The 17,424-nt window shown below is 43.9% G+C and overlaps 1 protein-coding gene across 1 annotated transcript in view; it reads right to left on the reverse strand.

Annotated features, from left to right (window-relative positions):
* The window catches only part of LOC136621778 (tenascin-N-like), an 81,162-nt gene that overhangs the window by 25,875 nt on the left and 37,863 nt on the right, over nucleotides 1–17,424 (reverse strand). Inside the window, exons 8-14 of the mRNA XM_066597496.1 lie at nucleotides 8,547–8,810; nucleotides 5,212–5,342; nucleotides 3,820–3,952; nucleotides 2,281–2,432; nucleotides 2,090–2,186; nucleotides 974–1,138; nucleotides 598–761 (exon numbers count right to left, since the gene is read on the reverse strand). Of these exons, the coding sequence (XP_066453593.1) occupies nucleotides 598–761; nucleotides 974–1,138; nucleotides 2,090–2,186; nucleotides 2,281–2,432; nucleotides 3,820–3,952; nucleotides 5,212–5,342; nucleotides 8,547–8,810 (1,106 nt within the window). The remainder of the gene's footprint in view (nucleotides 1–597; nucleotides 762–973; nucleotides 1,139–2,089; nucleotides 2,187–2,280; nucleotides 2,433–3,819; nucleotides 3,953–5,211; nucleotides 5,343–8,546; nucleotides 8,811–17,424) is intronic.

The following is a 17,424-nucleotide window of genomic DNA, read 5'->3' on the forward strand; positions in this document are numbered from 1 at the left end:
CCAGCCTCCTGATTGGCTGGAATCGGCACGTGACGGGGCGGAGCTACACGGAGCTACACGGAGCCCCATTCAGAAAAGAAGAAGACCCGGACTGCGCAAGCGCGGCTAATTTGGCCATCGGAGGGCGAAAATTAGTCGGCACCATGGAGACGAGGACGCCAGCAACGGAGCAGGTAAGTATAAAACTTTTTATAACTTCTGTATGGCTCATAATTAATGCACAATGTACATTACAAAGTGCATTATTATGGCCATGCAGAAGTGTATAGATCCACTTGCTGCCTCGGGACAACCCCTTTAATCCAGTAGGTGGGTGGTGCACAAAGTGACGCCACATCTCTAGATATATTCAAAGATGTGCCAAATTTATCAACATCATGTGACATTTGATACATTTGTCACATTTTAAACTGGAGAAGGGAACCAAAGTGTGCCAAAAAAGTAGCATCAGAAACTGCTCTGATGATGAAATCCACCCCTCTGTTCTAATCACCCCTTCAGACGAGGAAAGTTCTGACACCACAAAAAAAACCCTATAACTGCCCAATAATACATGCATTTCTTACTTCAATAATGCCAAATGTTTTGTTTTCATACCTGACTGTGAGTGTTATCACCATACTGCCCATTAGGATTGGCGAGGTGGCAGTTCCTGTACCAGAAGGCAGCACGATGTGACAGGGCACAATTAGTGAGTGCAAGGTCATTATCCTTATCCCACGTAGTGAATTTTAATCCACTATGATATTTAAGAGCATCACCTAAAATGAGAGCATTGTACAAAAAAATAAAAAAATGATCAAAAAAACTGTATCTCAGAATACCCATAAATTCAAATTATTCCCACAAATGACATTCTGATTGAGTATTTTCTGTGACATGCCGAAGAAGTCAGCGTCTTGTAATACCTGTAACACATTGCTGAAGACTTTGTAGGATCTTAAAGAATGAGATTCAGAAGTGACAGTTTTACCTGCTGTACCGGAGTAACCATCAACTGTCAGCTTGTATCGGTCTCTAGAAGAACCCACATTGAAGGTGCGGTAAACGGCGTAGGCAGACTCATCTCCAACCCGGAGGTCCACACGTAACTCATAGCGCACTTGAGTAGATACAAGTTTATGAATCCACTCTAGACCTGCACAGACACACAAAAATAGTTGATATTACTCAAGATCGGCCACCTTTCCAGAACATTCGACCTGTTACCTCAATGTGCTGATCCAGTGGATGTAGAGAGAAATTCCTATTAGTGTAAGCGTTAAAGGGTTGTCCCACTTTGGACATTTGCCCATTAAATTCAATGAGCATGAAAACTTTACAGCCATTTTCTAGATCTTCAGATCTGAGACACGGGCATGTAACTTGGATCCTCCATGATTTGGGGACTTCGGGTGATGTCCCGTACATCAACTTCATTCAATTGTTCCGGCCAGGGCAATGTACACTGCAATGACATAATGTTGACTGCCCTGGCCGGATGCTCTGCTCAGCGCCGCATAATCCTCAAGGCATGGGCAATCTAGAAAGCAACCAGCGCATAAGCACCAACCTATCATGCCATCCCACTAAGCCTGTGCCCTATCAGATGCCAGCGCTACCACGAGAGTTGCACTTTGATGGATCCAAAAATGAAAGCGTCAAGAAGCTAAGGATGAAAAACAAACTGGCTGTTTACCGGAACTAGCTGAACTGCCATGATGGGTGAGATTAAATGTTTTTGGTATAGTAATGAAAAGTTAAAGGGGTTTTCCCGGACTTAAAAAAAATAATGAAAAGGACTTAAAATTAATAAAAATGTAATATTCACCTATCTCAGACACTCCCTGTACAGCGTTGCAGCACAGAATCCGGTAGAAACAGTGGGTGGTCACATGGTGTTCATTGTGCACACGCCATACATTGTGCATATGACCGCTCAGCCACTCAAAGGCTTCAGCAATGATTTTTCCATGGCCGCTAAAGCCTGTGAGTGGCTGAGGGATCACATGCACAATGTACGGCACATGACCGCCCAGCCAAGATATAGTCCCAATTCTCTGGGCATACATTTATATTCACACTGTAATATCTCCACATTTTCACGTACCAAGCCAGAATTCATCATTGGGATCTCCAAATCCATCTAGATATGCCCTCCAGCGCTGGTAAAAGTCCTGCTTTCCACTATTCCTTCTCTGGAATACCTACAAAGTGAACATGAAGAATATAATGACGGAACTATGTAGATGAAGCCGAAACATAAAACTCAACCCAGGTGATAAATCATAGATCACTTACAGTCCATCCACCTCCATCTGTGATCTGGTCACAATACACTTTGACACCTGGTGTGTTGTCTCCTCCGGGGTAGATGGTATATACACCACTTTCTTTGTTGCCGGAAAGTCGGACTTGGGCACAATCCACAGGGAATGCGATTAAGAATGCCACTGGTAGAGAAATTAGACAATGGGACTTAAAGGTCCATGTACACTGAAAGATGATTCAAAATTCGCTCAAAACGGCAGTTTGAGTGACAGTTTTAAGCGATCACTTTGCATAAACTCTTAAGTAGCTAATTAGCTACTTAAGAGTTCATTAGCGTGTAAATGAAGGCTCCTGCTTTATGCAGAGGACAGCAGGAGCGCTGTTATTTGCAAACAGCTGCTTTGTCCTCAGAGCTGTCAGCGGTATTCCGCTGAGAACTCTGAGCGGGATAACAGCTGAGAGAATACTATGAGCACTATCCCGCTAAGAATTCAGCATGCGGCGCTGATAAGGCTCATCGCTGACATCAGGCTGGCTTGAAGTCAGAGATGAACGAATAGTGCACGAAAAGTGCAGGATGGGCAGGAATTTAGACATAGCGATTATGCTCAAAAGATGGCTTTTGTGCGCATTTTGAGCGATAATCGTTTTGTCTAAATGGGCCTTAAGGCTCCTTCAGATATGCCGATTCTCGTTTGAACGTCAAGTTATGTAATCATTAGTTTGTTCGCTCTTGTGCAGCCTATTTAAATAGGCAGATGCATTGTTTGCTCGTTCAAAAGAGAATCATGCAGAATCGTTCAGTCTTTCACACTCGCTATATAAGTGAATGAGAGGGACTATCCCTCGCTGGTTGGACCTTCAACAGAACACTCAGTGTTGCAGCGTGTGTTCACTCGAAGACCGCTTGCACGTGTTTATGTGCATGCAATGAAGTCAGCAACCAATGAGTGTGCTTGCGGAAGGGTCAAAACTTCAAATACATGCCCACCGAAGAACCTCACACACCCTAACTATTCAATATTAACCCTTTCCAATCCAATTTTGGATTGAGGGTCTCCTAAAAGGCTTTCTCTTTTTGCTGTTATACAACGGTGCCATCTGCTGGCTAAAGCCAGTGTGTGTGCGCCAGAGAGGCTCCGACAGGGGAGTGGCTGGCAATAGATGGTAAGAATACCCTGTCGGACGTCTTCTAAAAATTGGAGCTGTACAAGCTTCAATCAGAATGTAGGATGATGTCAGACAGTAGATTGGAAAGGGTTAATGCTCCCAACAATTCATTCAGCGATTGTGAAATTGAACAACAATCGCTCTGTTTAAAAGCTCACTGTCAGTCATACACTCTAGCAATTTTTTCAAGGGACTACTCAGATGATGGTTGTCCTATGTAAACCACTGTTCTATGTACATTCAACAGGGTTTCAGTAAAACAGCTTTCTCACCAAGTGGTGAAAATTGGTAGTACATAATTTTAAAAAGAAACATTCTTTGACTCGAAAGACTTCCAAGCACCAGAGAAAAACTTTAAAGAGCGTTCAATACATAACATTCATCCTTTTAAACCCTTACCAGTGAGGAACGTGGTGGTGACTTGTCTGCTCTTTCGTTCTCCTTTGTAAGCTCTCAAGAACACATTGTACTGGTTTCCTTTCTTAAGACCTTTCAACTCAAAACTCTTGCTTGCAGCATCGAGTTTCATCTCCTGTAATTGACAGATCAACCATCTCTTTCTAGACTACTGCAAACCCAACAACTATTACAGAGCCAACATGATAATGCTAGAGACGAAGAACAAAATGGTGTTGGAGGATGAACATTAACTTCTTATCTAGGCACATAGCTGGTCATGAAATGCTACATAATGGGATCACTTAAAAGCTGCTCCACGTGCTCGTAGTTTACGATCATGCAAACATCGAAATACAAAGAAAGAGACCACAAAAAGCAGCTTTAATACTATTAAATCTCAATGATATCTCTCAATGTAGAGCCCCCCCCCCCCCAACTTACGACATCATTAAGTAGATATTAAAGCCTTACTAAACAAACCAAGCTCGTATTCCTCCATCTGGCATCAGGCTAATTACCTTTACTGTGGCATTTTAGATGCGCTGTAGCTTGTTTTTGCTCAATCATATTTTTTATGTTACTGTACATAAACCAGGCTTTAGATTCGGAAAATGAAACATTTGGGAGTTAAGTGCAACTCAAAATTATTTGCTTATGTCCATTGGTTTGTGCACTGTGGTTCTCCAGATGGTGCTAAAATCTCAGTGGTTGCTGTAATGGTGACTAATTCATTAAGCATACATGGCCTCCAATGGTGTGTCATTTCGAAATAGGGTGGAAAAGGTTAAGGTCACACCCCACTCCATGTGTTTGGGTGGATCATAGGCCTATATGATGTACAAGCAAATGGCAGCACTACCTAGCAAAAAAATGATCACAATCAGCTGCCGGTCTCCGTTTTTTGAATCAAGCCCAATGGTTTATGCCTTTTCCATACTAGCATGGGCCATTTAGAACATGAGCTGCACTAGGCAATATGTGAATATGTTCTGCATACTTCTGCATTGATTAAAACTGATGTCTTGTATTGCTGGTGCCACATTCGGTTCCAAGTAATCAGATATCAGTAAGTTCAGATCCACTCACAATACTAATGTCCGGCAATTTTAAAGGTACTTGAAAGCTGACAGCTTCTTTAAATCACTATTCATAACCACACAATGTTGATTAACGGGCTAGCAGGCTGGTCCTCGTCCTTGCAGACTGTTAATTTACATGATGAGTTTATGGCAAAGGGCTGTCACAAAAAGAACTGTATTTTTTTCCCTACTTCTGACCATTTTCCCCTAAAAAAGACCCACAAAATTCATTCATGTCCACTCTAATTTTAAATGATCAGAAAGTAGACCGGTAGGCCTAAAGCAGCCTAGTCATAAAGGGTTAACGCTTTACCTGACGGCTGCCATCTGCATCCTCGTAGGTGAGTATATAGCCATCTATCTGAGCTACAGGAGGAGTCCAAGTCAAGGTGGTTTCTGTCTGTGTTATTTCAGAGGCCTGCAGATTTTTGGGGGCGTCAATGTCTAGAGTAGAGAACATAAACTATTGTAGTGAAAGAAAAGCCATTTAGAGATTAACGCTTTAATTCAAAACTGAAAATTCAGGTATTGGGTTATCACATGCTTTCCCTACTTTCCCAGGATATCTGGGAGACTACCAGAGAATTACGAGTCCTCCATGTCTCCTAAAACTGAAGGGATTTTTTCCTACTAGTTTGAACCAGTCTGTTTGCTTTATAATCTGTTACCTGTCAATTCTATACAGGTGTTAGGTTGTACTGCTGGGACCTGTAGTGCTAGGAGGTTCCAGGAGCATGCCTTCTCAGCTGTGGAACCATTGAGCTGGCTTGGTGCTAAGTTCTCCAGCCAGCCAATTTGTACTGGTCTGCTGCATATATATACACTTTGCTAGAGGAAGGAGGTTTCCCAACACCCTGGTTTTGCTCCATGCATGGTGTTTGTGTTAACAGTGACGTGTTTTGTGGGTCTGTGCAGGTGGCCAGACATGAGCTGTGAACAGTCCTGTTCTGTGTGTAGGTGTGAACAGTGATGTGTTCCTTGGGTCTGTGCAGGTGGCCAGACTAGGTGTATGAACAGTCCTGTTCTGTCTTGTGTGTAGATCCCTGGTAGGTTGGTGTGAACTGCGTTCTGTCCTGCTGTGGATTGTTTGCCATCTAGGGTGAGATAGGTCCTTAGGTTCCAGCGTGGGGCCGTCCCTGTTGAGATGATCGCCCTGCATGCAGGCAGGTTTCATGTGAGAGTTGTCTCATTAGAGTAGGGACCCATGAGACAAAGAGGACTCTTGAAGTGGGCTTGCGGGCTTAAGTATCTTGGCCAAAATATGAACTAATACTTCATACATTCTATAGTTATTCCATCTGGCTATGTGTGCAGGTATGCAGGTGAGTGTTTTGAGCATTTGTCAGTCTTTGTCTTATGTCTGTCCAGACACACTTCTTGCCTTGGGTGTTCCAGTGTACATTTGGGTAGAATCTTAAGTCTCCAACTAGTGAGTCCTGTCTGGACGCGATACCACCTAGTGTCAGTGCTGAGCTGTGGTGCGCCATGTGTGCGTGACAACAGGGTTATTATAAATGATCTTCCCAATGTGAACCCCCCCTCCAAAAGTCATGTTTAATGACACTCAGATACAGAGAATTTGATATCAATGGAAACAGAAATTCAAAATGTTTTACTGTACAACATTAAAAATGTTTTCCACACCAAAGGTGATCACTTTGTGAGCCCCCTTTGTCACTCTACACACATCAAGCCTGTAGTCAAGTTCCTGCCATATGTTGTAGCGTATCACGACTGACTGATGCAATGGCTTCTGTGATGCCACAGACCATGCATGGTGGGTGGTAAGGGGGGCATGTGGACTCTTAACAATCCTCCAGAGGAAAAAAAAAAATAAAAATCACAACATAATGTCCGGGGAACGTGGAGGCCAAGGAAGAAGTTTACTGTCGTCACCACCTGCACAGCCGATCCAGTTGTTTGGTAATCGCCTATACAGCTCTCTTCTGAGGTCATTGTGAAAATAGGGAGGGAGGGTGGATGCCATCCTCTTGGAAGATGGAATCTTGGATTTCCTGTTCCGGCTGTGACAGAAGCCATGTCTGTAGCATCCAGGTACGAAACGCCTGGGATTATTTCCTCATGGAAAAGGAAGGGTCCGTACACTTTCGTACAGGTTATAGCGCAAAACACATTCGCCTTGGAAGACTCGCGCATACACTCCACGTAGACAGGTGAGTTTTCCCTACCCCAGATTCTGACATTACGTTTGTTGCCAAAAAGGTAGACGGCGGCTTCATTACTAAACAATAAAGACTCCATGAAGCCATCGCTTTCCATTACAGTTTGCAGAAAGAACGTTATCCGATTTCAGGGCAAGTAATAATTGTAATCGGTAGGGATGACATCACAAACATTTACTCTGAATCTTCCACACAGTCGGCTGCAAAACGTCCAATTCTCTACTCGCTCGGATGATAGATTTCTGAAGACTTTGTGTAAAATTTGTCTGGACGTGTTTGGCTGTTTTCACACTTACTGGTAGACGGCCGAATGATTTTTGCTTACAGATGCAACCTTTTTCCTTAAAATTGGAGCACCGCTTCCATATTGTGCGCCCGCTGGGTGGGTCTTCAACAAAGTTTGTTCAAAAATGACATTGCACACTGGTAACAGACTGGTGGACATGAAAATCAAGGACACAAAACGCATTGCTGTCTTCGCTGGCAGTCATTTTGTCTCATATCCCCCAAGCGACGACTGTGGCAGAATAAAACTTTTTAGGCTTCATTAGCACAACTGTCTAACACTAAGACGGTCCTTGTTTCTATTGCAACCAATCACATCGCAGCTTTCATTTTACATCAGCAACTTGAGAAATAAAAGCTGCGCTGTGATTGGTGGTTACGGGCAACAAGGATGTCTTACTGTTAGAAAGTTTTGCTAAATGAAAATGTTTGAGTTTTTGTTTCCCTTGATATCAAATTTCTGTATCTGAGTGTCTTTAAACCTCAGTTATGAGGGGTTCAAATTGGAAAGATCATTTGTAATAACCCTGTATTATAGCCCTGAGAGTCGGAGGAAAGGAAACAAGCAGCAATGTCCATGAGTTAAGATAGCTTTACACAGGATGACTATGGGACCAATAATTGCTCCAAAGTGTGAATGCAAACAATAGTAAATGTGGCCATCAACAGGGTGACAGCCTACCTCAAAGATAGCCGCTGGTTGGTTGGACATATTTGAGACTCCCCTATGAACACTATGTTGGCAAACAACTAATGAACACGCATCCCTCTGTGTAAATGCAAAAGAACGACTGTTGTTTGTACACTTTAACGACTTTTCGGATTGACTATCTGAACGACCATTCTTAAGTGGCTGCCTGGTCTGTGTTCTTGGGTCTGCTATGAAGAAGTCCGGAATCTGAAGGGTACTATAATATGAAGGGTGCTGGAGCCTGAACGGTGCAGATCAGATCATGTAGATTACGCATAATTCAAAGACAGTTGGGTGGGTTTTGGTGACATCACTAATATACAAAAAGGCAAAACTTACGCCTAAAAAATACTGACAGTCATACAATGTAATGTTGATCATATGTAGTTTCGACTGACTCAAAGGTGTAGTATTAGGTAGCTGTAACCCAATCCTATAGTCAACTAGAAGTCAATTAAATATTACCATTTGGAACACATGCAGTCTCACCTGTCTCGGCTGTAATGGTGGCTCTCTTACTCTTCTTGTTTCCTTTTTCTGCCCATATGTTGAATACGTATTCCATACCAGGAGTGAGGCCGGTCAAGAATGAGTTGGTCTTCTCCTTGCCTACAGCCATCTCCTCCCGGTGTCCATCGGGTGATGCGTATGTTAATATATAGCGATCTATCTGAGCTCGGGCAGCTTCCCATGACAAACTGGCTGTGTCTTCAGCCATATCGGCGGCCATCAGGTTTTTAGGACCATCGATCCCTAAAGATATTGTCCCTTTAGTTATATACTACATTATACATTTTTACTATACGTAAAAGACGAAAGTCTGATCAGTAACATCATTCCAGTCTCCGGCTACGCTGAGGACAGAATATTACTGCTTCGTTCTAGTCATAAATGTGTTCCTAAATATTATTTCAGTGCCTTTCATACGCCTTTTTCCACCGCATCAGCCTTTATACCTGAATTACCACCATGAATACTGATTAAAGCTTTCATTTTCCACATTTTGTCGTATGAGTTATGTTTTATGCATCGGACAAGTCTACAATATATAACAAGCCACATACTGTATATACCTGCACTATGACTTTAGTGCATATGACTAGTCATTCACTTACGTATATGATTTCCTTGTAATATACAGTAACTTTAAAAATATATCTGGGCACCATTAAAACGAACTTCTCATACTTCAATCAACTTAAGGACTCGAAACAAAGAAAAAGCAGAGAGGGCAATGGCGCAGATCTAAATGTAGCATTCCCATAAATGGAAAGGAGTAAAAGGAGTTTTTGTTCCTCTCACCTGAACTAATTGTGCTTGACTGGGAACAATTCCAACGACTGTCTGATGCCAGGGTTATCATTTCTGATCGATTCCCCCAGCTACAAGCCATGGCAAACACCTCAACCAACTTGGTAAAGATGAAAACGGGTAGAACACCAACAATTTCGTGGCTGTATGAGGAACCAATATTGGAAATGCCCAATACCATCCAAGGAGGTACTGACCTTTTATTCATGGTGTATTTTTAATAGGCAAGACAGTTTATAGTCATAGTCTTGGGGGTACTTGACTTAGAATGTCCATACACCTTCAATACCCATTGGCCAAGCACTCACTCAACTGATAGCCATTTCCCCGACTTTCGCATACAGATGAATACTTTGTTCAGCAGGACACCCATGTGCTTTCCATAGAGACTGTGGTGTCTGCTTATCTCCAGGGGGAACAAGGGGATCAGGCATTGAAATTCAACATTCCTGATCCTTCTTTCTACCAACAGATGGAAGTTATAAGATCCCCCATACACACATTAGGTAGTCATCCTATCGCACCGAAATTGGCGAGTTTGAATGACTATTCACTAATGCGTATGGGGCCTATAGGAACACTGGTTTAAATAATATAGCACGGCTGTGTGACGTTGGGTGAGTTGAAGAGTGTGCAGTGCTGTCTTTAGGTTAGATAGCACCCTGTGCGGATTTTCCCCCCTACCCCAGTCATAGGAAAAAAACAATATATATATATATATATATATATATATTGCACTCATAGGTAGACTGCCTGTATTTTGCTCATGCAGAAAGCAGCAGGATGGCAGCATACTCACATCAGAACAGCTAAGTGTATAAATACTGTACCAGAACCAAGATCATAAAATAAATACAGCACTAGAACCAAGCTCAGTTTATAAATACAGCCCCAGAACCGAGCTCATAACATAAATACTAAAGATGAGCGAGCGTACTCGCTAAGGCAAATTACTCGAGCGAGTATTGCCTTTTTCAAGTACATGCCCGCTCGTCTCAAAAGATTCGGGTGCTGGGGGGGGGGGGCAGGGAGCGGCGGGGGAGAGCGGGAAGGAACGGGGAGGAGATCTCTCTCTCCCCCCTGCTACCCCCTGCTCACTCCCGCAACTCACCGCTCACCCCCGCCGGCACCCGAATCTTTTGAGACGAGCGGGCAGGTACTCGAATACTCGCTCGAGTAATTTGCCTTAGCGAGAACGCACGCTCATCTCTAATAAATACCACGCCAGAACCAAGGCCCTAACATAAATATAGCATCATAACTAAGCTCATTACATAAATACAGCACCAGAACATAGCTTATAACAAACACAGCACCAGAACCAAGCTCATGACATAAATACAGCACCAGAACAGAGCTTATAACATAAATACAGCACCAGAACCAAACTCATTACATTAATACAGCACCAGAACATAGCTTATAACATGAATACAGCACCAGAATGAAAGTCCTAACATAAATATAGTGCCAGAACCTAGCTCATTAGAGAAATACAGCATGAACCAAGCTCACTACATAAATACAGCACCAGAACAAAGCTCGTAACATAAATATAGTAGCAGAACTAAGCAATTATGTTCCAAGAACATCAAAGTGTAACAGACAGAGCCAGAAGCGGGAGGATTCGTGTAGCTCCACAAGACACTGCCACATTTAAGAAAATCCTCATCTGGCCAGGTGGACCTAAGAGGGATGATCACCTCCAGCTTACATCCATCTGATCTCCTCCTACACGTTATTGGCCGGTACACTGACCAACTGCATGGGTTGTATGTAGTTAAGGCCAGCTATAAGAGTGCGGGATAGACATGGGACCAACTCTGACTCCGAAAGCCACGTTACTTAGAGAGCTGGCAGTAATGGGCTGCCTAGATGGGCCAACCAACCTTCCTACCATAACCACCATACAATACTACCACATTGCAGGGAATGAATAAGCACAGCCCAGAACACAATTACCCTTCTCAATGTTCCTTTTATCTATCCCTCTCCCACGTGGACCAGTAGATGTAAGTACCGCAAGTCTTTTATTCTCTTCACTCTTTAAACGTCTGCTTCTTGACAAAAGAATACAATAAGAAGTCGTCACGAAGGTGACAGATCCTTTTTGAGCAATTTCCACGCTTTATCGAAAAACAGCTCAGACTCGCATCTCGCCCGCCTCTACAGCTTCCTGACTGTTATAATTTACTTGTTTTATTATGCACCAGTTTTCTTAATTAAATTAATCAGAGAGACTATATTTACACGGCTGCCTGGAGTATATAAAAGAAAATAATTAGGATTGTTTAGTGCCGCCGAGAAATCGTAGAATAAACTATCGCTTCGCAAACGGGGTTAAAAGATACATAATTTACACTTTTATGGATGGAGGTTGATGCCAGAGATGGGAAAACACAAATAATGAAATCGTACAAGACTGCGGAATAAGCGATATTTATCTGAGTGATGTACAGGGCGGCCCGCCGCTGATATATGCGCTACGATACCCATGAGCACTTGTGTGCCTTGAGATAGATATTGCAAATAAGGCATTTTCATGTGGTGCTTGCTGGGTAAATAGTACTATTTAATGAAGAATCAGAGAGAAGTCGAAAATCACAGCTCTCAACAGATCCCATCTAAATTTACATGAAGGGAGATAAAAATAAAATGTATGTCCGTGTAGCGGCTGCGCAATAATTTGTACACGAAGGAATGTAAATGTCATATTTAACGTCTTACGGTACGCTCATGTAATATTCATCGGTGACACTTGCTCAGAGAGTGTGTGACAGGTCGTAATATAAATATCCATCCAGTGAGGATACTGATTAGACCGGCGAATATATTCAGGGACGACTGTCAATGGCGAGAAGGATTGCTTGTGTGATGAAGCGGTTGTTTGATCAACTGATTGAATGAACATTTGTGTCATTTAGTGATTGCACAAATAAATCATGGATGAAGTCTGCAAATGATTGTGTGAGTGAGAAATGATTCAGTAATTACTGGAGGTGGTCAGGTGCAATGTAAGGGAGTCAGAGACGACTTCGCTCTGGTCATTCCGTAAGATGCAATGTAGCAGAAAGGTCATTTCTCATCCTATAGGAAAAGTGCGGAGTGCTACATGCTGTTCAAGAGGAACTGAATGGGTAATATATGATAATGGCTCTCCAACTTGTAAAGTAAATTATAGCACTGGTATCCACTTAGATGGAAAGCCATAGGGCCACCTCAGGCACCGGGTCCCTGGTCTCTGCTGCTCATATACTTATGCCACTAAAGATGCACATAGTGATGTCACTGCACAGGATTAATTCTTAGAGTTATATCACAGCCAATGGATAATGTACATTGTGATGTTACAGATCCTGCATAATGCACACAGTGATGTCACAGCTGCGGGATAATGTACATTGTGATGTTAAAGATTCTGCATAATGCACTTGGTCATGTCACAGATTCTGGGCAGTGCACACAGTGTTGTCACAGATCCTGCATAATGCACATGGTCATGTCACAGATCTTGGACAGTGCATACTGTGATGTTACAGATCCTGCATAATGCACACAGTGATGTCACAGATCCTGGATAATGCACACAGTGATGTCACAGATCCTGCATACTGTGCATGGTCATGTCACAGCTCCTGGATACTGTGCATGGTCATGTCACAGCTTCTGGATACCGTGCATGGTCATGTCACAGCTTCTGGATAATGCACATGGTCATGTCACAGCTCCTGGATAATGCACACTGTGATGTCACAGCTCCTGGATAATGCACACTGTGATGCCACAGACCTTGAATAATGCACATGGTGATGTCCCTTTAAGGAATTGCTGTATATGCAATTTCCTTATGTAAAAAAGCAGATCTTGGGGTTAGTTTTTTCTGCTTGTTTAGTAACAAAAAAGAACATCAAGATTAAAAGCGAAAATTGAGAAGAGATTGAAAAAAAAGCCCAGCCCTAGCAGACAGTGATGTCACAGTGCAGGGATGATGTATACAATGATGTCACAGTATAGTGATCATGGGCTCATTGTATCACTTGTGGCAAGGGGGTTTACTCTCCTCTGGATTGCCGGCCTCTCCGTCAAGGAATGGGCACAACACATGTAGATAGATGGCTCCAGAGACAGGATTCCTTTTTTAAAATGCTTCCACCAGCATTTATTTTCAGCACATAGCATACAAAAGTCCAGGATTCACCAACCCACAGGGACCCCGTCACTAACCCCGCCCGGGGCGTCTAGAGGGCGTGCTGGGGTGACTGTGCAGCATACCATAGGGTGACCCCAGACACAGGGCATACGTTGAGGAGCAGGAAGGGTAAGATGCTGACTTGTCACGGCGGCACTTACCACGCTACCTCCTGGAGGTAGCCATGGGCAGAGCAGCACTGGGCCTCTTCCGGACACACGTGGAAAGGGACCGGAATGACCATCGGCAGGGAATAAGTAAGCCACAGACAGATATAACGTACCTCAGGTCCCTGGGAACGTTCAGGGCCTGGAACAAATTTAGGCCTTGGTCAGACGGGCGTTTTTTTTGCGCGATTTGCGGATCGCATAACGGATGCGCATCCGCAAATCGCGTGACTGGGGCTGACGATTCGCTGAAAAATCTGCACCTAGCAGCGTTTTCAGCGAAACGGGCCCGATCAAAGGAGTGCTGTCCGCTGTTCGCCCATTGAATTCAATGGAGCTGGCAATACAGCCGACTCCATTGAAAGCAATGGGCTACCGGCGAGCGCTGGATGAATTTTCGGGAAGGGCTTAAAAATATAAGCCCTTCCCTGAAAAGCATCCTGAAAATGTGTAAAAATAAAAAAAAAATTATACTCACCTTTTCCCTGCAGCCGGAGTTCAGCCACGGCCGGCCAGCAGTTCTCCCGAACTGCTCTGTGTAGTATTCAGCAGGCGGGGATTTAAAATCCCCGCCTGCCGAATGGGCTGCCTCTGATTGGTCACAGCCCTCACCAATCAGAGGCAGCTCTCACTCACCCATTCAAGAATTCATGAATGGGTGAGTGAGTGCTGCCTCTGATTGGCTGAGCGCAGGGACCAATCAGGGGCAGCTCTCAGCTGTCATGATCTTTATAGTATATGTTCTCAATTGGGTCGGCGCTGCTGCCGCCGGTCCCATTGAGCGCATATATAGAACACAAGGAATCGCAGAACGCAGATAGGTGCGTTCTGCGAATCGTTGTGTCCTATAATTTATCGCATATCCGCATAAAAAGCGGACATGTGACCGATCCCATTGCAAAGCAATGGTTCTATATATACGCAGATCGCATGCGCAAATCGCGCGAAAAAACACCCGTCTGACCAAGGCCTTACTTAAACAAACTCCAGCAGTACAAGGCAAAGTAGACAATCTTCCACATGCAGGTATTATACAGACTTGACTAGGAGTACCTCTAAATGGCGATCCCAGGCTTCAGGACGCTTGTGTGTGAACATTTGAAGATGTGTACCTCCACCCAGCGGTCCCAGACTTCAGGACACTTAGGACGTGAACAATTGATAAAGAGTACCTCCACCCAGCGGTCCCAGACTTCAGGATGCTCGGGTGTGAACAATTGATAAGAGTGCCTCTGCACTGGGCCTTGGGGAAAACTCCACTTCTCTCTCACGCTCTCTCTCTCCAATCGGGGCTCACTCCTCTCTCATGCTAGGGAACCTCTCCTCCTCTTCTATTCTTTACTACACGAGGGTTAAAGGTACCCCTATGTAGCTGGCATTCTTTATCAGGAACCCATAAGACATGGACCTCTTCCTGCTCTCAAACATTCCTATGTATACTCTCACTCATACCATGTGACAGGACATAAATTTATACATTCACAGGCAATCTGCAGGCTCTTGCAAACACTTAAAGGGGTTGTCCCGTGCCGAAACGGGTTTTTTTTTTTTCAAACCCCCCCCCCGTTCGGCGCGAGACAACCCCGATGCAGGGACTTAAAAAAAAAAACGCACAGCGCTTACCTGAATCCCCGCGCTCCGGTGACTTCTTACTTACTGGTTGAAGATGGCCGCCGGATTCTTCTCCCTCGGTGGACCGCAGGGCTTCTGTGCGGTCCATTGCCGATTCCAGCCTCCTGATTGGCTGGAATCGGCACGTGACGGGGCGGAGCTACACAGAGCCCCATTGAGAAAAGAAGAAGACCCGGACTGCGCAAGCGCGGCTAATTTGGCCATTAGACGCCGAAAATTAGTCGGCTCCATGGAAACGAGGACGCTAGCAACAGAGCAGGTAAGTGAAAAACTTCTTATAACTTCTGTATGGCTCATAATTAATGCACAATGTACATTACAAAGTGCATTAATATGGCCATACAGAAGTGTATAGACCCACTTGCTGCCGCGGGACAACCCCTTTAACCTCTCATCTGCTGCAGCTGTGCAATACACATAACAGAATGACAAGACAGTTTTGTACAGAGCATGTAAATAAGACATACATGTATGACATTATGGAGGGGGCCAGGAAAGCATGTACTGGGCGACAACAACTGTCCCCAAGCTGGCCGGCACCAGACCTCAGGCTTCCAGTTCCTGACATGGCTTCTATCACTGACTCTCTAAGTATCAGCCAGCTTTCTCAGCTCCATTGGTCTGTGCCAGACCTCAGGCTCCCAGTTCCTGACGCGGCATCACACCACCTCTACTCTGGCTCTCTCCCTCTTGAGTGTGACAGGAACAGACTTTTATGTTACTTCCTGCAACACCCAGTGCATCTTTTAACCCTTTCTTTTAGTGCTAAAAGTCCTGTTTACAGCCCTCTACAGGCCCTTTTATGTACTGCACTGCCACACACTATATAGGATAATGCTCAACGTTATGTCAAACATTTGGGCTGGCTTCACATGGCTTCACAAAATTTGCATGAGCAATACGCAGTGAATAGAAATCAATGGGTTCATACACATTTGCATCTTTTGTGTGTGCTTTCGGTCACGTAAAAAAAATAGAACGTGCTCTATTTTTCTGCGTATTTGCGCACCAAAGCTCCCCATAAAAATTAATTTTGGGGGTGCAAATGCACACGCAATACGCAAGGAGTACAGAGATAATGTAGCGATGTCACAGCACAGGAGTTATAAACGCAGTATTATAATACAAGTACAATGCACATAGTGATATCATACGAGCAGCCACATAACGTGAAGCTGCTTGACACCAATGCAAAATTTGTAACAGAGTCTCCCCCAACTATAATGCTTTATTCATAATACTGTGCTCCTTATATAAGGAAGAGACTTTATAGTCCCTCTAAGGCTCTACAGGCCGGGGTATAACTATATTTCTGCATCGACTGTAATAGTTCCCTGCAAAGCAGTATCATCTGTGCAGCACCCCCTATCATGGGCATAGCTAACGGCTCATGGGCCCGGGTGCAAACGTTTATCTTGGGGCTCCCAACACAGAGGCGTAACTTGAAGCTCCCGGGCCCCAATGCAAAACCTGTAACAGGGCCCCCAACTATAATGCTTTATTCATAGTACTGGGCTCCCTACATGAAGAAGAGAAGTCTTATGGATCCCTTAAGGCTCCTGGGCCCGGGTGCAACTGCATCCCTTGCATCCCCTATAGTTACGCCAGTGCCCCCTACCACTACACCAATGAGGTTGCAATTATCATACTACACCATGTAATCCTAACTACACAACAGTCTTGGCCGCAGCCAGTCATGTGACCATTGCAGATCACATATTAGTATACAGTATTTGCATATGGTTTCTACCAGCCTGCGTGCGAACTTATTACTATGTTAACAGCCTCCTATTTGTCCCCAGTGCAGAATACCAATGGGATAGCAAGAAATAGAAAACTGCAAATTTGATGTGCTATCCATGAGACTTTTGGGCTGAGCAGTGGCAGGATAGATGTAGGGTAACATAAACCGGTGCTGTATATATTTAAATATAATTGAACGCTGCAGTTTTCCTTTCATTAGTGGATTATGAATAATTCTCACGGTTTTTTTAGTTTCGCCTGTCAGCACTTTTTAGTTGCAGAAGTTAACAAGAGTTTTTTTCGTTAACATTTAATATGTAGGAGT

This window comes from Eleutherodactylus coqui, chromosome 3 (assembly GCF_035609145.1).
Source record: "Eleutherodactylus coqui strain aEleCoq1 chromosome 3, aEleCoq1.hap1, whole genome shotgun sequence".
NCBI lineage: Eukaryota > Metazoa > Chordata > Amphibia > Anura > Eleutherodactylidae > Eleutherodactylus > Eleutherodactylus coqui.